At 35.5% G+C, this 23,734-nt stretch overlaps 1 protein-coding gene and 1 long non-coding RNA gene across 14 annotated transcripts; both read left to right on the top strand.

Moving 5' to 3' along the window:
- Positions 1–2,970: 2,970 nt before the first annotated feature.
- Positions 2,971–13,659, top strand: LOC110873015 (histone-lysine N-methyltransferase ATXR7). Of its 11 annotated transcripts, XM_022121921.2 has the most exons (19): positions 2,989–3,155; positions 3,692–4,149; positions 4,250–4,366; positions 4,556–4,876; positions 4,943–5,266; positions 5,354–5,590; positions 5,675–6,100; positions 6,329–6,734; positions 6,853–6,945; positions 7,274–7,656; positions 8,326–8,448; positions 8,635–8,715; positions 8,844–8,897; positions 8,970–9,121; positions 10,059–10,095; positions 10,166–10,251; positions 10,314–10,932; positions 12,253–12,360; positions 12,500–12,863. In XM_022121921.2, the coding sequence occupies exons 2-15, from the start codon at positions 3,697–3,699 to the stop codon at positions 10,078–10,080; spliced, it is 3,192 nt and encodes a 1,063-aa protein (XP_021977613.1). In that variant the 5' UTR covers positions 2,989–3,155; positions 3,692–3,696; the 3' UTR covers positions 10,081–10,095; positions 10,166–10,251; positions 10,314–10,932; positions 12,253–12,360; positions 12,500–12,863. The 11 variants fall into 11 exon arrangements, with proteins under 11 accessions (XP_035832477.1, XP_021977613.1, XP_035832476.1 ...); XM_035976583.1 differs by lacking the exon at positions 12,253–12,360 and having other exon boundaries at positions 12,645–12,863; XM_035976582.1 differs by having other exon boundaries at positions 12,253–12,863.
- Positions 13,660–20,565: 6,906 nt separating this feature from the next.
- LOC110873014 lies at positions 20,566–23,480 on the top strand. Of its 3 annotated transcripts, XR_002554859.2 has the most exons (5): positions 20,586–20,970; positions 22,035–22,119; positions 22,645–22,744; positions 23,083–23,150; positions 23,222–23,453. It is a non-coding gene; the product is annotated as an uncharacterized LOC110873014 (long non-coding RNA). The 3 variants fall into 3 exon arrangements; XR_004864951.1 differs by having other exon boundaries at positions 20,566–22,119; positions 22,645–23,014; positions 23,222–23,480; XR_004864950.1 differs by having other exon boundaries at positions 20,584–22,119.
- Positions 23,481–23,734: the final 254 nt, after the last annotated feature.

The following is a 23,734-nucleotide window of genomic DNA, read 5'->3' as shown; positions in this document are numbered from 1 at the left end:
CAGAAACACGAATTATAAAACGTAAAACAATTAAATTTGGACAAAAATAACAAAAAATAACTCAAAATTGAAGCTAAACATACCAGCAGAGTATGACGAAGACATTGAAGTTATCGAATTGACAAACGAAAGAAGATTAATGTTTGAAAAGAGGTGAATTTGCGATCGATGGCGATTTAGGGTTATGGAATCTTCAATTCTGTTATGAGAGTGATGAACTAAGAAAAGAAGTAACAGAATCTATAAATTAGAACGAAGATATGATAATGTAAAAAGACGAAAAAGCCCACGCGTCCAAAAATTTAAAAAAAGATGATGAACGGCTGAGATTGCTTCCTATCCTTCCTAGCGAAAATTAACTTCCTATTTGATCTTTACCCCTTGTCTCAAATCTAAATAATGAATATGTCTATCGAGGGACTAAGTGGTGTTTTGTGACTTTAGACTCAAAAAAAGAAAAAAAACATCATAACCCTAACGAACCCTTTAGATCGAAATACTAATCCCCCCCCCTTAAACAAAATCATGGCTTCCATTTAGTGCTTTTACTCACAAAAAAAACCATCACGCCGTGAAGAAAATAACGAAATCAGGGTTACCGTTGAACTATCACGCGTGACACTTGGAGTGGCGGTGGGAATTTGGTTTTTCAACGCGTTGAAAAGTCCCCATCACGGAACAACAACGTTCCAGCCCGCCTCCCCTAAGGGTTGAGTCATGGGGTCCATTCCAATCAACCAATAACATATTTGTTTTTTGTTTAAGTTAATTATTATTGTTACTCAATTACACCATAGTTAATGAATAGTTATTGTTTTCTGCTAACGTGATGTACATGACGATACCTTTTTAGTAATTTAACATACTAGATGATGACTTATATAATAACTAACAATAAACTGAAATTTATTCATAGAACAACTAAGGTCAAGGAGTGTGGTATACCGCCCCCCAGGATACTTTAGCGCCCTATGGCGCCCCTCAGCCACCCCATGTCTACCAAAGAGGGGGCACTATGATTGCCTCGCCAGCCTAGTAACAACCATTTTAACGCGTGGAACGAGGTGGTGGTTAAATCTGACCGTTGGTGAACGGTCATATTATAAAAAAACTTTTAAAAATCTAGTATATATATACAAACTCAAACACACACCAATCACAAACTCAAACATATACATTCTCTCCAATCATATTTAAAAATGTCATCTCCCTCTTCATCCGATTCGTCCAACTCTTCATCTGATGGTGTTGTCGACGATATGCTTATCGCAGTGACGGATGAGGCGATTAATTATTTGAGAGAAGAAGCCCAACCGCCTACAACGCGTACCAGACAAGCGCCTCTTGAACGAGATCGGTTAGGTGCTCATGAACGTTTAATGCATGATTAATTTTGTGAAAATCCGTTGTACGAGGATGCACAGTTTAGGCGTCGGTTTCGTATGAGCCGTCATATTTTCTTAAGAGTTTATAATGATCTTGCAGCCGAATTCCCTTTTTTCACACAAAGAGAAAGTGCTAGTCGCAAAATTGGTTTCTCTGTAATACATAAGTGTACTGTTGCAATTCGGCAACTTGCGTACGACACAACGAGTGATGCATGGGATGAATATTTAAGGATGTCGGCCAGAAGTTGTCGTGATTGTCTTGAAAATTTATGTGAAAGTATTTTTATTATTATTGTTTTTATTATTGTTATTATTATTATTATTATATTATTATTTATTGTTTATTAACACTATTATATTAGATGTTAACTTTCTTTACGGGAGGCGATTTTTGAGGATGCCAACCGCTGCCGACATTCCACTTTTATACAAGGCCCATCAATGGATACACGGGTTTCCTGGGATGTTGGGTAGTCTTGAACTCTTGATTGCATGCACTGGGAGTTGACGACAAGTCTAAGCGCTTGGAAAGGGCAACACCATCGTGGTGACCACGAGGGTCCTACCCTAATAGTACAAGCAATCGCGTCTCAAGGGTTATGGATTTGGCATGGCCAGTGCAAACAATGACATCGCAGTTTTACAATCTTCGGGTCTTTTTCGACGATGTCATAGATGGTGTTGCACCAGATACTTCATTATATGCAAACAACGTGGTATATAAGTATGGGTAACGATGTGGAGTATAAGTATGGGTACTATCTTGTTGACGGTATTTATCCGGAGTGGGCGACGTTTGTGAAAAGCCTTTCGTGTCCAGATGGCGAGAAACGATTGTATTTAAAGAAGAAACACGAGTCGGCAAGAAAAGATGTTGAGCGGACTTTCAGTGTATTAAAAAAGAGATGGTCTATCATTGCCCAGCTGTTGATGATAGTTGAAAAGAGTAAAATGAGAAACATCATGTATACGTGCATCATCTTGCATAACATGATATTGGAGGACTCGGGCAGAGCGTTTTATGGAGAAAGTTATGATGAAGGTAACCAGCCGACGAACCCACTACTCACATACACTCAAAAAGAAGTTATCCGAGCGAGGATACGTGACAGGGACCACACCATAACCTTCGAGCTGATCTGACCAAGCACCTATGATTTATCGTGAACAAGGAGGAGACAACGAGTGATTTTTTTAGTGACATTGTATTTTTTTATTCAAATTATGACATTTTATTTTTTTATTTAAATTTTGGCATTGTATTTTCTTTTATTTAAATTATGAGTTTTAAATCAATATATCAAAATTAAATAATGTTTAAATTTAAATAAAAAAATAATTAGGTAATGATGATGGAGACTTTAAACCATTGCATACAAGTTAAAGCGAGGAGCTTTTAAAGCTCCCATATGACATGACGCCTAACTAAATCTGACACGTGACATAATAAAACCCTGAAAACTTTAACCCACACCCCTAACCAAACAATAAACTGAAATTTATTGATAGAACACTAATAAATTATCACATGTGACTAGTTTTCTAACTCTGTAACAAGCTAATTTAGGGCACTTTATTGGGCTCACCTAAAGAAAAACCCACCCAATAAATTTTACAACTCGTCCCATACTTCCCTTTTTACGTTCACCGACAAACCTCCATGACCTTATCGCCATCAATATCGTCGTTCGATCCGTCAACCTTCTGAAATATCTTGCCGATTTTGTCAACAAAATCACTCGGAAGAGGCTTGATCTATTGAAGAAGGTAGCTGTTTTTAGTCAATTCGTTATTCGCATCTTTTATTATTATTCCACGAAGGTTTTTCTTAATCGAATGGATGCGTTTTGTAATCAAACAGTTGTATTTTTTTCTGTTGTTAGTGTTGATCATAACAGCTGGATATCTTAGGAATGTTAATTTTGTTGTATATCTATCTAGGAGCAAAATTAGGGTTAGGTTAGGTTTTCTGGAGATGTTTTTTTTTTTTTTTAATCAAGTGTGTTTTAGTTTTTATGTTAATCTGTTGAATGCATTAAAGTTTATGCAGTTTTTTAGTTAGTTACAGAGAAATATAAGTAAAAGTTGCATATTTTTGCTTGTTACATTGTTTTAAATTTGTTATTTGATTGCCTGCTTGTTGAAGGGTGACAGAAGTTATTGAAGTAAAAAGTGATTTGGATGCTGTAAATTTGTTATTTGTTGCTTTTGAAGTTATTCTGTCTCTTTAATAATTAATATCCTGTATAATGACTTTGTCATCTTTCATATGAGAACGCTACCGTTATGATCTGTGATACTAGGTAATATGGAGCCTGCAATGGATACGAACAGCCAGGCGAATGGCGGTAACGATGATGCAAATAAAAAACATGTTGGGTATACGCAGCCTGCGTATGTGAGTGGATGGATGTATGTTAGTGAACAAGGACAGTATTGTGGACCTTATATACAGGAGCAACTGTTTGAGGGTCTATCTACTAATTACTTGCCGGAAGATCTTCCTGTGTATCCCATCTTGTGTGGAAACTTGGGCAATCCTGTGCCCTTGAAGTACTTTCAGCAGTTTCCCGATCATGTTGCCACAGGCTTTGTTTATTTAAGTGCTTCTGTATCTAGTGTTAAGGAGAATTCTGATAAAAATCCTAATGAGAGCATGGATTCCAAGAAAGGAGAAGTTCGTACGGATGCAGACTCTATCTCCACTCAGGAGATACCGAAATCTGAAGCAGCCAACTTAACTATATCATTTCCATCAATGGTATCACCAGCATAAAACATTCTAATTCTTAATGTATCAAACTTATTTTCATTATATTTAGTCAGTTAACCCTTTTTTATGTGTTGATTTGAGCCTGCAGTCAAGCGAAGAATCATGCTGGTTTTTTGAAGATGACAAGGGAAAAAAACATGGCCCACATTCTCTTATGGAGCTTCATTCTTGGCTTCATTATGGATATCTTAAAGGTTCAGTGATGGTAAGTCAAGATATGGAAGGTCATAGAGTTTGTTGTAAATATCCCCAAGGTGGAGTGTTTTTTACATATTATTTTTGTTTGGATATTATACATGTTCATAAGACGGAGGTCAAGCATCTTTATTGGTTATTTTGAGGTTATCTTCTGTGCATAAATGGCACATGATTTTTAGTATTTGATGTTTTGCAGGTTTATCATTCCGAGAGTAAAGTTATGCCCTGTAATCTGCAATCTTTGATATGCTCTTGGTTTACAGCTGGACATGAAAGTGTTTCTAAAGCCAATCCTAAGTACAATGAAACAGAACTAACTGATTTTATGCACAATATTTCTGAGGAGGTCTGCTCTCAGTTACATTCTGGAATTATGAAAGCAACAAGAAAGGTGCTGTTGGATGAAATAATAAGCCATGTAATAATGGAGCGTGTGACTGCAAAAAAAGCTGAGAAGCATCTCAAGCCTGAAGAGTCGAAGCAGATAATCAAAACCTGCTCATCGGATGGCATAACGGTAATTAGTCATATGCTTGCATTCACTGTTTCATGATATGGTTGTCTTAAAGTTTTGTATGAACAGTTTGATACAAACCAGGAGTTGGAGGACTGTTCTGGGAGTGAAGGAGTGGCATCTCAAAGTGTTCACAAACAAACGCCCCCGTCAAAACATGTGGAATCTTCTGGAACCAAGAAATTTGTTGGTAGCTTAGAGAAAACATACACTGATTTTTCCAGAAAGCTTTTTGACTCATGCATGCAAGTTATCTGGAATGCTGTCATCTATGATTCAGTAGCAGATCAAATATCTGTATGGAGGAAGGAAAAAATGTGGTCCAGCCGTAACGTTGTCGTTGAGTCAACTGAGAAGTTACCCGAGTTGACTGAGGGGATACCTGTAGAAGATGTAAGCTGTATTTTGGTGATGTTTGTGTACTGTTCCTTTTTGTACTTTTTACTTAATTCTGTATACAAATGGCTTTGAAAATTGCAGCCTGAACAACTTTCTAAGGACGATTATCCTCCTGGTTTTGAAGTTACTGTAAAACCTGAAGAAGTCGCTTCAAAAGGTGATTGTTTTAGGGATGATGACTTGGAACACATAATTGAAGGCGTAGAAAGTGACATCCATTTGTCTGCAAGGATGTCTTTGGATCAGTATATCGAAAATCTTGTTGATATGGAAGTGAGGAGAGTTGTTAAGGCTAAAAGAAAAGTTCAAATTAAGGAGGTAGAGTCAATTTATTGAAGATCTTTTCCGCCCTTTTTTGTTGTCTTAATGTGTTTGTATCAACCATATATCTATTCTTTGCAGGTTACTGTTGACCCCCGAGCTCAGCGAAGTCATACAGATCGATCTGGTGTTTCTAATAATTCTCAAACAAAATCATATCAACAAAGTATTTCTGTATCTAGGATGCCTTCGTCTAATTGGTTTGCAAATGCTTTCATGAAAGTATATGCACATGAGGATGTTGTTCAAAATAAACATAGCCGGCAATTGATTGTGTCTAAGGAAAATTCTAGAACCATAGTTCCTCAAGCACGTCTATTTCGTCCTTCAAGAGCAATTTCGTCTATTCCTAAGATTGGGATCTATGTTATTTTGGCAGCTTGTCGACAGAAATTGCATGAATTTGTGCTGAAGGAGTGGTTATCCATAACTTTGAAGGATGCAATTAGTAAACATAGTAAATCGGACCATTCTTCTAAGAAGCACAAAAACCTAGATACGGACATGGTAGGTTTTTTGACTTTAAAGGTGGCGAAAAGGGATCGGGTCTAATGGTAAAACGAGTCGAAAGTTTTCTAAAGTGTATTTTTAAAACGAGTCAAAAGGGATCTGACCTATTTTGATCCAAACATGTGCCGGCTCGTTCTCTAATCTGCTTGACCCACCCACTTTGCCAGCCACCATGTTTTTTTTTTCGCACTACACCTGGAATGAACTTTTATTCTTTCTTTCCAGGGAGGAGGAAATAAAAGAAGGAAGACGACTGTAGAGTTCCAGGCTGCATTTGACAAATACAGGGAACAATTAAGGAATGGTCAAAGTGAAAGTCAAAGCACAGGATCTTTAGAACCATCTTTTGGCGATGTAAATTATACTTATTTCCGCACCAGGAAATCAAAGAAAAGAAAGTTTGCATCTTTATCTGGTCAACTGAAAGCTGGACAATTGGTTGAGACTTCAAGGAGACGGGATCATTTAACTGAACATGAGGTAGCTAATAAGCTGGTTGAATATAGTACTGCAGCTGTATTAAAGTATCGTGCAACTAAACAAATCATGGATTCCAACTTTCATGGAGTTCAACCGTCATCCAGTGGTGTGACATACCAGAACTCTGTGAAGGTTTCCACCTTACGTCAAGGTACTTAAGTTAATTTAATTCTGATCACCTGTACTTATAAAGACCAATATATCCAGGCACTAAGATTGGTCTTTCTGTTAGTTTGACCTGGTTAATGACACATGTGTCAATGATGTAGAATCTAGCAAAGATATCGATCCAGATTTTACTGTGAATGCTTATGATGTTGGAAGCCAGAAAGTCCTTGCTGCTAATTCAAATGTTTCAAAATGTAAGTGTATGTTTCCTTGCATATGTTAATTTCTTCTTTTTGTAAAGGGTGTTACACTTAAGTACTTGACACATTTTACTGATATGTGGGTCGATCGGGTATGTTTTATCTCTACTGGGTCAAATGAAAAAGAATGCTTTAAAAGAAATGGGCTGAGAGCCGTCCAGTGTTTATTTTAATGCATAAAATCTTTTAAATCCTTCACTTTTAAGAATCAGAGCACTATTGTATAATATAATGTTGTGATCATATTTGACTATCAAATAGAGTACAGCTTTTGAACAAAATTATCTTTTTTGACACCCTCATTACCCCTTTATGTTTACAGCGCTCAAAGTGAGAAAACTAAAAAGGAAGAAGTATGTGGATGATGCACCCGAACCGGTAGCAATTGGTGGTGCCAAGAAGATTAAAAATAGCAAGTCAAAGAAATCAAAAACTGGCCCTATATCTATTGGATGTGCACGTTGTTCAATCAGTGGGTGGCAATGGCGTAAGTGGTCGTTACATGCAAGTCCTGCTGAACGGGCTCGTTTTAGAGGAACTCACATAATTAATGCTGCAAAGTATACCACTAGTGCTCCAGAGGCCAGTGCGTTTTCTCATCTTTCAAATGTCAAGGGATTATCTGCTAGAACAAATAGGGTCAAGCTACGAAGCCTTCTTGCTGCTGCAGATGGTGCTGACCTTTTAAAAGCTACTCAGCTAAAGGTGATGAAAACCTTATCTTATAGAGGTGGCAAAATAGGCAGGGTTGGGTAATGGGACAGAAGTGACCCGGGTCTAAATAGGGTTGACCCTAAAATAATAATCTCTTAAAGTAGCGTGACAGGTATTATTTTTTTTTTAAATGAGAAAACCAAAAAACTACCTAAAAAAGCCTTAAGAAACACCAATTTTTTTTTAAATTATTTTCTTTAAATTCACTGTTTTTAATTTATAAAAAAGTTAAAAAAATAAAAGAAAATAATAATAAGTACTACACATGTGTATTAATACGAAAAAACCTAAACCCCCTAACCCACCCCCACACCGCCATCCCCCAAAAACCTAAACCTCCCACCCCCCAAAAAAACCATACATGTGCAGTACTAATCTTTCTTTAAAAAAAGTTTTTCTTTTATACATAATAAATAGCGATTTTTTATAAAAAAAATTGTAAAAAATTTTGGTGTGTTTGTTAGGATTTTTTTGGTAGTTTTTTAGTTTTCTCATGATCCTCTCCCTTAGGTTGTTTTCATTCAAACTACACTTTAGGTGACTTCTGACCCATTCCCTTTTTAAGTTGAATTTCTTATTTAACCTGTTTGTTCTGCTAGAGATGATACATAACCGGAAATTGAGCTATTTGTAATTTAATGGGTGTATTTTTTTTTTCAGGCAAGGAAAAAACGTTTACGTTTTCAGCGAAGTAAGATACACGATTGGGGTTTGGTTGCACTCGAGCCAATTGAAGCTGAAGATTTTGTTATTGAATATGTTGGTGAACTTATACGCTCTCGTGTAAGCGTTGTCGTCATATTTTTCATTAGAATCAATAACTCCTCTTTTGTGTGAATCTTTCTTTTTTTTTTTTTTTTTCACTGTGCATGTTTTTTGTCATAGTTTTTGTAACTTCTCTCAGGTTCTTTTGCACGTTCTGTTTTTTTTTTAAATTTAGTTCTAACTTTGCAATTCCTTTTTTTTCAGATTTCTGATATCCGTGAACGACATTATGAGAAGATGGGAATTGGTAGCAGTTATTTATTTAGACTTGATGATGGTTATGTGGTAAGCTAGACGATTTAATGAATCATATTTTTATCACTAAACTAAGCTATACTATAATTAATAGTATCCACACTTTTTGAATATATTCTGTTTCTGAGCTAGTGCTGCTGCAATTTGTGTATGCATAGGTTGATGCTACAAAGCGCGGTGGAATCGCGAGATTCATCAACCATTCATGTGAGGTAAGTGATTTACTCATGAGGTGTAGCTATTTACAAGTATTGCATTTCTAAAGTTGTAACCATTTCATGCAGCCTAATTGTTATACAAAGGTTATAAGTGTTGATGGTCAGAAAAAGATATTCATCTATGCAAAGAGACATATAGTTTCAGGAGAAGAAATTACTTACAATTACAAGTTCCCATTGGAAGAGAACAAGATCCCCTGCAACTGTGGCTCTAGGAGGTAATTACAAAACGTTTCCTTTGTTGGCTGGTTGCGCTTTCTTTCTATTCAACTTTTCTGTTGCTTGTCTGTCACCATTTTTATGTCTTTCTCAAGTCTACTAAATATTTAAGATCATAATTGTTGATTAACGGGTTATTGAATATGCTAATGAAAAATACATGCTCTTAATGGTTGGGATAACATTTAGCAAGCTTGTATAATATCCATACTATAACTAGATAATAAACTTATGGTCATGAACCAAATTTTAGCCTTAGATCATGGAAACTTGGTTTAAATAAGCATGAGGCACGCCAGGGCGCTTAGGTCCCAAAAGCCGAGGTGCGCACCGTAGTTATTAAAGGCGCTAAGCGCACTTAAGGCGCATAGGCCTCGCCTGGGGCCTTGGCGCAAAGCGCAAAAAAAGCGAGGGCCTGAGAAAAATTAGGCGCATAATGAAAAAAGTTAAACTACATTATGTTTTAGAAAAAGAATGCAAATAAAATAAACAAAATCTATTATATAAAACTATATATCATCTATTAAGAACCAAAAGTTCTAAAAATATTAGTGTATTAGTGTAGAAAAGTAGTTTTCCTTGGATAAAATTAGAAATTTGGCTAGGAATCTTGTCGGAATTTAGAGAATTTGGCCGGAAACTCTCCGGAATCTAGGAATCTCGCCGGAATCTGCGCCTGAACCATCACCTAGAGAATTAAAGCGCAATTTCCTCGGCTTATAGCGCAACTACCTCGCCTCGCCTGAAAAATGGGCCTAGGCGCAAGAGGCGATGGCTTTTAGCAACTATGGTGCGCACATCACTTACGTGCGCGTTGGTCAATATTCAACAAAATTAGCTAAGATGAATTGACGGAACAATGGGTGTTTATATATTTGTTTACATTTTATTTAAATCTTAAATTGTGGTCTTAAAATTTGCCTTTGTTGATTGTAGATGCCGTGGATCCATGAATTGAGAAGGCCCTATCACGGTATGCTAGTTCATTCACACTGAAGTTATAGAAGGGTCCATATGATGATGGTTTAATTTTGCTATTGCAGGTTGATATATGGTTCTACTTTGTCTGGGACACTGATAATCGAGCGGTTCATCGCTTCTGAATGCGAGAAGTTCAATGATAATGATGGTAGGCTATTGTTGTGGATGCTTGCATGACTGACCATTATAACCCCCATGATGTCGTCTCAGGGTTTGTTGAACTGTTGAAGAAGAAGAAGCTGTTCATGTGCATATTCTTGTAGCTTGTCTTGGTTGCAGATGAGTTTCTCCCCTTCAATTTTGTAAATCAGTTAGTTAATAATCCTGTGTTTATATTTACTCTTGTACAAAACATGCCTAGGATTTTCGACTCCAAAACCAGTATAATTAAATTTATTATTTTTAGACAAGTCTCTTTTTTGTTTGGATTGCCTTTGGGATTAAATAGCTATTACCGTGTGTGAAAATGTGTATAATGAAAACCCGACAATAAACCACTATTTGCAAACTTAAACATATTAGGCGTTGTATGCTCATTTCGTTGATTTGTTCTGTTAGTGAGCAAATTGCTTAATCCATTTTTTAAAACCGTGATTGATGTATCTTTTCATACAAGTTATAAAAAAGGCCAAATGGGTGTGTGGACAAAAACATGTATGTGTATACACGCACATGCTAGGTTCAGCAAATTCTTTTTGCATGTGACAACAATGCAATGTGATAGTAATCTATAGTTTTGTGTTCTTTAATTGATTTAGGCGCAGGCAGGGGTAAAATTGATTTCAACGAACCTCCGTCACGGGCAAATGTGGTGTTTTACAACCGTCTGGTATGATTCCGCACTTCGCTTGCAGTTTTTTTTATATTTTATTCATTGCACTTGTTCTGTGCTTTTCAAGGTCTTAATTTGCAACGTAACTAAACCAATCAGCAAACCCGGTGCACGAGGCTCCCACATGCGCGGGGTCTGGGAGGGTGTCGGGCCAAGTTATTATTTTAACCAGAGAATTGCAAGAAACACATAATAAACATTTATTTATGACCTCAACTGCCACACATATTCTCATGCGCTTCTCTAATTTAAATTTTAACTTGAGCAACTCCACTACTTGATCAATAAAATCAAGTTTATGTTTTCTTCATTTGATGCGGCAAAGAATCCGACACGTCTTCTGTTAACCTCAGTCACGCCAGCTCGTTGAATCGAAACCTAACCGTTACTTTGGTTTTTGTTAACTTTAATCTTCGGTTGTAGGGGAAAGGGAAATTCATAAAAATAAAATATAATTATACTCGCATAACCTCATCCAAGTGAATTTTATTTGCTAATGGTAATCAAACCAACTAATAAACGATGGGAGTGGGAGATTTAGGATTTCAGCACATTTAAAAAATTAATAAATGTCAGTTTTTCTCATAAAAACGAATTTGAAATAATTAAAAAAAAAAAACTATATATTGGCTCGCATATAATTTCAAAAAAACTATATATTGACAACAGCTCTATATATTGGTCCAAAAAGTTTTAGTTGGTGATGATACTTGAATGGTTTTTTCATTGTTTTAAAATGGGTTATTGGATTTTAATAATCCCAAGTTTCACCTTTTGGTCGATAATAATCCCAACTTTAAGAATTCCCTTGAACGATCTCAACTTGTAAAAGTTTGGTCCCCATTGATCCTTTTCAAACATATAAGAATTTGGCCTCCTCAGTGCACCTGCAGACTCCTTAATTGATTTAAGTGCGTGTATGTTAGAAAAGAATCAACGGGGGCCAAATTCTTAAAAGCTGGGATCGTTGAAGGGAATATTTAAAGTTGGGATTATTATCGGCTAACTTATGAAACTTAGGATTATTAAAATCTGATAACGCTTTTAAAATTAATCCAAATGAAATTGTCGTTGATGAATATTTAAAAAAATGAGATCTATAAAATTGCAACAATGAGTGTGATGTTGCGTGTGGTATATGGTATTTTGGATCCGACCTTAGCTCAAATGGAAGAGTAAAAAAGGGTTTGTCTAATACCAGACACCGTGTAATCCTTTTTGGCTGTCGGTTCGAGTCCGACAGGTCGGTGCCCAGCCTTTGTTTCATTCTGACTCTTTGCATGCTTGTTTGTGGGGTTGTATGGCCTTAACATTTAGGGTCGGAAGCTTTTAGGCTATTCAACATCTTTCATCTAGGCGTGTTACTCAACCTGCCTGCCGGTCGGTTTTTGTGGGTTCCAAGATTGTGTTTGCTATTATGAAAGGGTAAGAATGGATTAGGAGTTGTAACTTGGAACTTTATAAAAAATATTTGTGCAACATGAACATTTCTAGATGGTGGGACGTATGTTTTCGTTTAATATTTATGTCGAGTCCTACATTAATAGTTTTATTCTGTTCGTAGGAACGATATCAAGCCATAAGGCATGCCTCGCCTATGAATGTGTTATTAATTTGTTTTGCCCGTAGGAAAAATACTAAGCCGTAATGAATGCTTTGTTTCAAATATCACCAATGTATTGCAATGACCGGATGCGAGAACTTTACAGTTAAATGTGCATGAGTAGAAGCAATTCATGATCGGTGACCTCGTGGAAAGTTTTCACCCGGACAACAACTCCATGAGCTTCTTATGGGCGGAACATACAATATTGATCGGTGTGAAAGGCGAGATGTTATTATGTAATTGTTTGTAAATGTGTCAAGTCGTTTGATCTTGCTTTAGTGATATGACGAATTAATTTGCAAAAAGGAAAAATTACAAGTTTTGTCCTTTATCTTTATACCACTTTTCAGGCGGTGTCATTTTTAATGAATGTTGACAGGCGGTGTTCTTTACTAGGTATTTTGTTGCAAGTTTAGTCTTTTACACCCAACCCAGTTAAAAACCCCGTTAATTGTTGGGTGTAAAGGACTAAACTTGCAACAAAATACCTCGGTAAAGGACTAAACTTGCAACAAAATACTTAGTAAGGGACACCGCCTGTCAACAATTAACAGGGTTTTTTTAACTGGGTTGGGTGTAAAGGACTAAACTTGCAACAAAATACCTAGTAAAGGACACCGCCTGTCAATATTCGTTAAAAAGGATACCGCCGGAAAAGTGGTATAAAGATAAAGGACAAAACTTGTAATTTTTCCTTGCAAAAAAGAGTTGCATGTTGGAAAAAATAAAGGAAACAAAGTGAAGATGATCAAGTGCTATAGCGATGAAAGATGAAGTGTTTTATCACTTGTAGGCTTGCAACACTTGCAAGTGGATCACAAGGAATGAGGACAAAAAGGACACAGCCTCGAGCGGGAAATTAATGGCACAAATCTGTGATCACCATGACTTGAAGTTAAACGGGTTAGTGTTTGGGATAAACAAGTTCGGGCCTTGAACAGGTCAACATGTTAATGACACGAGTAAAAACGTGTTTAAGCGGGTTTAACTCGCTTAACTCGTCAATGACTCATAACATGTTTAACTGTTAATAGGTCGATACGACTCCTTTATGACTTGTTTATCAAAACAACATTGTTTTTAGCTTATTTAAATATGAATTATTGTTTTTGGAAAAATTTATTTCTCCGTGTTAATTGTCTTATTTTTCTTAACCGTGTTTAGTGACTTGTAATTGTGTCTTATTTTTCTCAACCGTGTTTAGTGACTTTTGTTAAATGTATCATGTTATTCATGCTATTGAATGCTTATAGATGTGTTAGATGTGTCGTTAGCGAATTGGTTACATTTAATCTTGTTAAATGTGTTGTGTCACAGTTTTTAAGGAAACAACACATTTCGTTAAACGTGTCATGTTCGGGTTCACTAGCCATGTTAACGTGTCGTGTTTAACATGACCCACGTTTTGCCGGCTCTTCTCTGGCGAGTCAAAATCATTATGTATCATAGAAACTTTTAATCGTAGTTTGTTGCCTTAGGCGGGGAAGGAGCTTCCAAGTATAGAATTTATTTACATGACGTGTAATGGTTCTAACGCCCATTTGCCACATAAGTCCAAATAGGCGTGAAACACTTCCCCGATGGGGGCATGACCGGGGTGTGGGTGAAATTTATGTGGGGCGACTCATGTCGTAGGGCGTGGCCAGGGCATGGATGAATTTTCGCGTAGAATGAGAAAGGAAAAGAGCCGTTGGCCTCATTCAAATATAGAAAAAAGAAGTAATTTATTTAAAATCTATATGTAAAGTACTAGGTTAACTACCCGTGTCATACACGGGCTTAGCAAGGAAAATGTATTGTAAATGATAAATGAATAACAAACATCTTTAATCGTTTTAAATAGTAAAGCGAAACATAAATACAACCAAGTATTTAGCATAATACGTGAATTATCCATAAATCTCTATAAACTTACTTGTACACGGCGTTAGATGTTTTATTCGTAACATTGACATCCTTATCTATTATTCAAAACTTTAAACCAGCCTTGCTTTTTACTCTTGACATAGTGACATACAATTGGCCGTGAATGAAGACTGAGTATTTCAAATACAAACAAACTCTAAGTAAAGGTTGTCCGCTTTTATTTATTTTCATTGCAAAACATGCCAGTAATGAAGTATAGTTGTTACTGTTAAGGAAAGACGGTAATAAAAAAACTATAATCTTAAAATTTCAATATATTAATAATATTTTTCATTATCTTAAATTATCTTTTCTATAATATTAAAAATAAAAGTATGTAATTTAGCAAAGTAATGTCACAATATTAGATGTTATTTTCATTCAATAACATTCTATGTTTGTTTAATGAACAATCACGTATAGTTTAATTTGGAAAATTTGCATGCGAATTCCATATAATGTCTTGAAAGTTAATAACCAAACAATATAATGTCACAAAAAAATAAATTATAATTACAACTTCATAAGAAATAAACAAACAATATAATGTCTTGAAAGTTAATAAACTAACAAACGAAACATAATAAACTGCTTAAAACAAACCACAACCATAAATTCTTCAAAACACACCAAAGATTAAAATTAGTCTAAGACAATAAAAATTAAAACTCATGACTTATTTGGAGATGTCCGTTCACTTTTCAAGTTTAGGAATTAAAAGTTGTTGATTGCCTTTCCCATTCCCAGCAACGACTTGCTCCTTTTTGCGAGGCTTTGCTACAGATATAGCACTTGAATCATCTACATCATACACTTCTTCAATGTTTCGTTTAAGATCCACTACATGTGTGTTTTCAATCTTATTCTCATAGTTTGAAATAGGTGTTGCATTCTCTTCGATAAAAGACACAGAATCCTAAAAAGATAAGTAAAAAAAGTAAGTTATAAAAATATGTATAAGATTTAACTTAATAAAAGATAACTGTGAGTGATATTCAGGGTTGACAATATTCATTAAATCAAATCAGATTTTACAACCTATATTTTAAAAATCTCTAAGACCCTAACATGTTTTAACCAATAGATGCACCGGAAAATATGAACCTTAAAATTTCTTTTGTTATCAACTTTCTAACATGCTTGAAAACCGTTTAAAAAAACTCTTTATAATAATTACGTCTTTCCTTTCTTAATTTAGACTAATACAACACATATTTACAAATCTACAAGACCTCACTCCCGTACAACCCATGCCCTGACTCGATCTTCACCATTTTGCATTCTATAAGGATAATCTGTAATCCACGTAACCAACTGTCATCGTATACATCCACATCATTAGTAATCAGTGGCATCATACATAACTTAAAGCATATATATAAATTTAAACAACGTATCACGTTCTTCTAACGTGTGTTAATCCATTCATTTATTCTTCCAAATTCAATCATTGCATCCCGACGTTAAACATTCGAAGAGCCAACAATATCTTACATGCACTTTTATTCCATTCTCAAAGCAACCCGGTTAACATCGTTAATACTCATATGTATTAAAATCACATATACATGCATAAAAGTCTCATTCATTTGTGTGTGTGGGTGTATAGTTTCAATACATGCATGCATATCTTTCTATCCTAACTCTTACATACATCTTCATGCCCACGTATTCATAGATACAAATCCTAGCCACAAACATTCATTCATACAAAATCCGTACATACAACCCTATGTACGAGCTTGTTTCCATTTCATGCTTACCTATGGGTTCCATCTACTAACATGCAACTAGATTCAAACATACATGTTTACATACTCATTTCCTTCTCATACATACTTGCATACATGCTCCTTTATTACCTACACCTCATAAACACTTTTTGGTAAGTTTGGGGTACGTTTCAAGAGCTTAAAAACGAGTTCCATACTCACCCATGCCTCACACAACTATTTTATAAGGTTGTGGTGTTTTATGGAAGTTTAATGGGGCTTGGGAATGGGTCTACGGGGGCCCGAAACATTAAAAACGCGGAAAACGGATACCTGGGTCTGATCAGTGTTGACGACTTCCTGAGGTGACGTCGCCCGACTCAATCGGCGTCGACACAGAGTTCATGGACAGAATATTAGGGCATCCACGACTTCATGTTTGGGCGTCAACGACTTCGTCTGCAGCACCGATACCCAGATTTCGTTCTTTTACGCGTTTTGACCCCCGTTCGCGCATCCCGAAAGTCCTAAAACGTAAAATAACATTATTCCAAGCCCCCAAGTCATCCTAACACTAACCCCCATACCCCGCTATCCAAAATCACATCCCAACACAAAACGTTCTAACTTTTGACCTGTTTGAGTCTACCAAGCGCTTTCAACTATGACTACGCTACATATAATTCAATACAATCTCACATACCTTGGTCCTACTATATTTTACTATCCTATCATGATTCCCCATCTTCTTATATTCAAAACTACCTTACATAATAAGAATTAAGTCGCGAATCACTTACCCTAAGCGTCCGTGTTCGTGCTTGCTTCCTTGCCTCCTCTTGACCCGTTAGCCTTCCGCACTTAAGTCTATTTTGAAATGATTCTTATCCTTACATGTCATCACGTTCACATCCTTGTTAGTACACATGGTCATACATATTATCAATCACATTCCGACTAGTATTTTACATTTGACTTTCATTAGTCAAATTTTTTAACAACACAAGGCCTAGACTAAAAATACAAAAGAAAGTTTTTTTTTTCTTCTAAAACGCAATGGACTAAAAACACATAAAAATGTGTTTTACCTAAAACGCAATGGACTAAAAACACTTCAAAATTTCTTTTTCTAAAACGTAGTGGACCAAAAAACACATAAAAATGTGTTTTTTCCTAAAACGCAATAGACAAAAAACACAAAAGAAAATGTTTTTTTTTTTCTAAAACGCAATGGAATAAAAACACATAAAAATGTGTTTTAACAAAAATGCAATGTATTAAAAACACTTCAAAATGTAATCTTCTAAAACGCAATAGACCAAAAAACACATAAAAATGTGTTTTTCCTAAAATGCAATAGACAAAAAACACAAAAGAAAGTGTTTTTTCGAAAACGCAATGGACAAAAAGCTTTTAGAAAATGTATTTTTCATTCTTTTGTAAAACGCAATGTACAAGAAACTGTGTTTTTTCATTATTTTGTAAAACGCAATGAACAAAAAACACAAAAAAAAATGTGTTTTTTCATTCTTTTGAAAAAGGCAATAGAAAAAAACGTTGCTTTTTCATTTTTTTGTAAAATGCAAAGAACAAAAAAAACACACAAAAAATATGTTTTTTCATTATTTTGTAAAAAACAATTTTAAATGAAAGTTTAAACTGAAAACTGTTTTGTAATTTTCTTTGAGACATTTTGTCAAATACCTGGTGTACAACTTTTTACCACTGATTTCTTAATAAAATAGGAACACATAATGTTGCCCAAACGCAAGAATACATCAAGAGAATGTTAGAATCATAAACATTTGAGAAGAGAAGTATATGTTTCAATCGATTTCTCAAGTTCCATTGCATTATGTTAAATTGAAAAAATGAGAAATTGCATAACAATAAACTGGGGGTTTTCAAAGAAATTGAATAACACGTTGATTGAATGTTTAAACCATTCATTAATAAAGAAAATTGAACTATGATGTAGTAATTCTAGAGAGAGAAAGTGAAGGAAATGTTGAAGATGGTGGGTTTTGAAGATGCAGAGAAAGATAAATAGAATAGAAGAAAGAAGATTGACTAAAATGCCCCTTCTTATGTTTTTTTGTTATTTGTCACGTGTCTTCTTATTATTGCTTCCTACACTTCCTACCCAAAGTAAACTTTCAATTTGATATTTTCCCATTTAGGTATTTTAACTAACTGTATTTACATTCAAATTCTTATCCATATCCTTAGGATTAATTATTAATATATGATAGTAGGTAAAGTGAATGAACAATGATTAGTAACTAGGGCGTTTCAGGTCTTAACACAAGACACGTGACAACAGTGATTAGTAACTAGGGCATTTCAGGTCTTTAACACAAGACACGTGGGAGTCTCCTCAGCCTCCACAACTTCCCATCTCATTTCTTCTTTCGGTATGAGGGGATACGGTGTGGGTGCGGCAATCCATCGGCAAAGAAGTTTGCCGTGCGGCAAACACCGCCGCCGACCAACATATGTCGCGGCAAAACATTGAAAGCGGTGATGGATTACCGATTCAAGAAAGTTGAATGCTGCCATAAATATTACCCCTCCAACGGTAATATTACCGTTTAATGTAAAAAAAAAATTGTTTTTTAAATTTTTTTTCACCCTATATAAATACCACTCACACATTTTAAAAAAATACACCTTTCTCTCTATACTCTCTCAATCTATTCTACACTTTGAAAAATATGGAAGGCTCAAAGAAGGGTGAAGGCAAGAAGAAAATGGTAGGGTCCGGTTCAAAGTCGAGGCCTCAAGATAAACGTGGTTCGGGTGGTAGTAGTGTCCCGTTTAATCCGCAACTTGGGTTTGCGAGTCACACCCAACCTCCATTTTATTTTAACCAACCCATGCATCAACCTTTCGGTTATGATACCCAACCCACCCAAAATTGGATGCAATACGGTCCGAGGATGACTCAAGCCGGTTATTATGATTACTCCCAAGAAGCGCAAAATGCTTTTGACCCGTTTGCTTTTCAAAACCCAATGTCACAATCACCAACCCAAGACGAACAAGATGACGCCGATGAGGAGTTCGTGCCGGAAACACAAGAACATGAGTTAGATGATATTGATGAAGATGTTGCGGATGATGAAGATGTTGCGGATGAACCGGAAAAAAAAGCAAAAGCCAAACGGGAAAATTGGTCGCCTAGACAAGAAGAGGCGTTGGCAAAGGCTTTTGTTCATTGCACTTTGAATAAAAGGAAAGGCAATCAACAAAAGAAGGATAGCTTTTGGAAGAAAGTTCTAAACCACTTTAACGAAACGGTCGGCGGAAGTAATCGAACCCACCACCAAGTTCGATCAAAATGGGTGACGATGCAAACAAAAATTAACACATTCAACGGTCTATATCATCAAGCGGTAATTTTTTTATACGGTTTATTTTTTTTATACGAAATATACGGTTTATTTTTTATATGGTTTATTTTTTTTATACGGTTTATTTTTTTTATCAAGCGGTAATTTTTTTATACGAAATATAGGATCGTTTACGTCCTAGCGGGAGTGACGACGCATATGTAATGAAACAAGCGTTAAAGGATTACAAAAGGAAATAAAATATTGAGTTCGCTCATGTTGCGGCTTGGGAGGTTGTTAGAACAAATCAAAAGTGGTCGTCGGTACCTTTGTTGAATGAAGAAAGCTCCGGTTCGGGTCTAAAAAGAAAGTCTTCGGATTCGGGAAATTATGCCCGAGGATCACCGAATGTCGAAATCTCAAGCGGATTCACTATTCCCGACATAAACGAGGATCCTTCACCACCACCACCAAGACGACAAACGAGAAAGGAGAAAAAGGACAAAGGGCCGTCTTCAAAAAACGAAGATCCAAGAGATATAACAAGCAAATTCGAAGAGTACAAGGCCATGAAAAAAGAGATAATGGAAATTAAACGTGTACGAGAAGAAAAATATTTGACCTTGGCGGATGAGCAACGAGAGGCGTTGCGACAAACAATGTACGAGAAGGACTTTGAGTGGTATAATCGGCCTACCGACGACCTTCACCCGAAGATAGATGTTGGAAGTCGCACTCGCTAGAAAACGTGAGATCGCAAAAAAATATGGATGGCCTTGTGATTTTTAGTTTTTTTTTTAAGTTAGATTTTATTAAAAAATGTAATGTTTTATTTTTATTTAAGATGTAATGGTTTATTTTTAATTAAAATGTAATGCTTTATTTTTATTTTTAAAAAGTTTATGTTTTTTCCATTTTATCTTAAATATAAAAAAACATAAAATAAAAAAAAAGTTTGCCACTCAGCAAGTGTTTAAACCACTGCCAATAATTTTCAGCAAAGTTTAAACACTTTTGCCTAATTGACATGGCACGCTCTGATTGGTCGGTTTTTTGGTTTGCCACTTTAAAGTGTTTAACCACTCCTTATACCCTGAAGACACAGATTAGTTATAGAGAGAGACAAAATTAGCCGGGTAGAGAGAGCGGAGCGACGGTGATGGAGGAACGGACGGTGGTCTCCGTCCGGCCACGGACCGGTGGTTTTGACGCAACAAACAACGGTAGAATTTGACACACTCGCTTTTTAGAATCCAGATGAGGGTTGTTTTTAGAGAAAGGGGCGTTCACCTGCTGTTACGGGTGATGTTCCGGCCATGACGGCGGCGGATCTGTGTACCAAGTCACCACCGTCGTTCACCATCTCCACCACCCTCATCTTCAAAATTCGTCCAAACTTCAGCAACCAACTTCGTGCACAAAAAAAAATCCGATTTATCTCTCATTCAAATCAGTGATGGCGATAAATAAGCAATCAGTGGTAAATTCTTTCATTATGATCATTCTCTCTGTATTTCGATCTGCTTTATTATGATTTTCGTTCACCTCTTTTGCTATTTCTAGGGTTTCATCATCTAATTTGTGAAATTTGAGCATACAACCGTTAGTTGTTTGTTAAACTACTTTATGATGTTAATAGGTGTAGAATGGATTGATTTTTGTTGAAATAGGTTGTGTATAATTTCTCCGTTTACTGAATCATGAATAGGTTTTGTTCACCTGCAATTGTTGTGAGAGTTTAAATAAGTAGTTATGGAGCCCTAGCTCTTTGAATTAGAGGTTGTTTAGGTTTTTTTTTTTTGAAATATGTTGATTTTTTTTATTTAGATTGAGTTTTCCAGACTTATAGAATTATGATCATTGTTTGAAGTGAAATATATCTCTTTAGCACCAGCTAGGTCCTTATACAAACTCATAAGTTAGAAAAAAAGAGCTTTTCCTTTTTGGTCTGTTGTGCTTTGAACATTTAGTTCTTTTCATTGATACTTTTAACAATTAAATCACATCTCAGACCAATTAATAAACCTTTTTTCTAACAGCAAACCAGTTGATAAACTGTCGCAACATACTCTGCTACAAATTGATATGATACACTACAAAAGACTATTCTTTGAATCATCACTTTTAAAATTTTTTCTGCATTCTGATAATCCCCTTTGATTTGATGAGACTACCCCACATTTACTTCAACACCCATGTTGAAGAAAATCTTTAACGGCCATGCCACTCTGCTCGACAAGGAATTGCGTTCGTCACGCACTTTCTGGAACGACTTTTTTCAGGTTTTTGATTTGTGGGTTTTTTTTTGTTTGGGTTGTTTAAGTGTGGCGGATTTACTTTAATGGGTTGTTGATTGCTTGCAATTGTAACACTAACTTCACTTTCTTAAACTCAACGTCAAAGGTCTTTAACATGCCAAATATATGCAGGTTAGGTTTCTCAATTTTCATTCGTCTCCGCACTTCAGTTCAATCTTCTTACAATTTTGCTTTTGATCGTTGTTGCACTTGCATAAATTTCTAACCTGAATTGATTGATACTTAGGGTATGTACAGAAGCTCCTTAGAAGCTAAGGCGAGGTCGTTGATGTTACCTTAATCTCGCACAATCTTAACAGAGTTGGTATAAGGTATGATTTTCCAAGGCTGTTAATTTTATTTCCGTTGATGATCATAAAGTACAGCTTTTCTGATCATTTATGTTTATTTTCTAATTTTGAAAACAATTTGTTTTTTGTTGTTTTTGAATGAGTTAGTTGTAGTACTGGTGATGATTTCGTTAAAGATGTCTAAAAGAGATTGATTTTGTTGAGTTTTAAGGATATTTTTTGAATGAATGATAATTGTTTGATAATCTTGAGTTGTAATCTCGTCATGTCTAGGGGCTTACAAGAACAATTGGTATCTCATGGTTTCTTGCAGTGGTGATCTTAATCGAATAAGAGGAGTTGTGTGTTTGTTGTGGACTTACAATCTTGAATCTTAATCCATTTAACTTTTGTTAGATTATTATTTTAACAAGTTATTAGGGTATGTAGATCTTTGTCATGCTAGATACTTAAATGTGAGATTATTTGTTCCAGAATTAGATTAAATTACCATTATGAGCATAAACTACATTATCTAATTCAAGATTTTGAATTTATGATCTGCAGTTACCTTGAAGACGTCTTTGTTGCTTATCATGTTATCGGATCCTCGAGGAACGAGGTTCAGATATTAGAACTTCCCACCTAGGGCTGAAAGACGTGTTTGGTAAATTTCGCTCTTTAGCACCGATTTACTGGTCTCATATTTCTTATTATCATAACCAAGTTTGTATCTTTGTTCATAAATCATGTTACATTATCTTTATTTTGGTTCCTAGCTAACTCAACTTAGAAGCAGGTGTATGGATTTCACATTTGTTCAAATCTCAGCCTAAAAAAAATGAAAGCCTCTGTTACAAATGTGTATGGATTTCACATTTGTTCAAATCTCAGCCTACAAAAAAAAAAAAAAAAGATGAAAGCCTCTATTACAAATGTGTGTACCTTTTCCTGTCTTTAAAAATCTTTATTTACAATACTCATTTCCATTGATTTCCAATGCAGCTCTTCTTCAATGGTATGAGGGAATTAGAGTTGCCACATGCATGTAACATTGTGGATAAAGGAACATGGTATATATTCTATGTTCTTTATACTTCATTTGATAATACTTTGTGGATTTCTAATTGTTTATAGAACATAGGAAGCTGCCTGGTGACATGTTTGAGGGGGCTTAATCTATATGATATTACAGTCATTCAATGACAAATCTAGATATGACGCGAGAATCTGCACTACTCTATCTTGATGTTTGATTGAGTGTTTTAATGGCAAACCATTCAATATCTCAAATTACATACTATTTTCTCTGATGAACCATTGTGCACGTGTGTAATCGGGGCTATATTCAACAATATTTTTTTGTTGTTTTGCTTTTTTCTATTTTTTGATCAGTTATTCTCTACGCCTCGACCTAGATCATGTTATGTTATCAAACTGAGAACGATTCCGTTAAGCGCGCCGCAACGCGGGCGGGGGTATAAAATTAGTTTAACTAAAAAACACATTGATCTTAGCCACTTAAATTTTTTCACAAAAAAACTCCTCACAACCGATTCCTTATATCTATGTATATTCAGTTGAACAATACTCTTTGAAGCAATTTTGCTATTTTTCTCTCTCTATTTCACCGAAAAAAAATATAAGGAATGAAGGG

The sequence above is a fragment of the Helianthus annuus genome, chromosome 8, assembly GCF_002127325.2.
Source record: "Helianthus annuus cultivar XRQ/B chromosome 8, HanXRQr2.0-SUNRISE, whole genome shotgun sequence".
NCBI lineage: Eukaryota > Viridiplantae > Streptophyta > Magnoliopsida > Asterales > Asteraceae > Helianthus > Helianthus annuus.
This window is presented reverse-complemented; position numbering and strand designations above follow the sequence as displayed.

Coding starts and splice junctions, on each gene's coding strand:
- LOC110873015 (XM_022121922.2), top strand. CDS start 3,697: ATGGAGCCTGCAATGGATACGAACAGCCAGGCGAATGGCGGTAACGAT. Junction 4,367..4,555: donor ATCTTAAAGGTTCAGTGATG/GTAAGTCAAGAT, acceptor GATGTTTTGCAG/GTTTATCATTCCGAGAGTAA. Junction 6,946..7,273: donor TAATTCAAATGTTTCAAAAT/GTAAGTGTATGT, acceptor TTATGTTTACAG/CGCTCAAAGTGAGAAAACTA.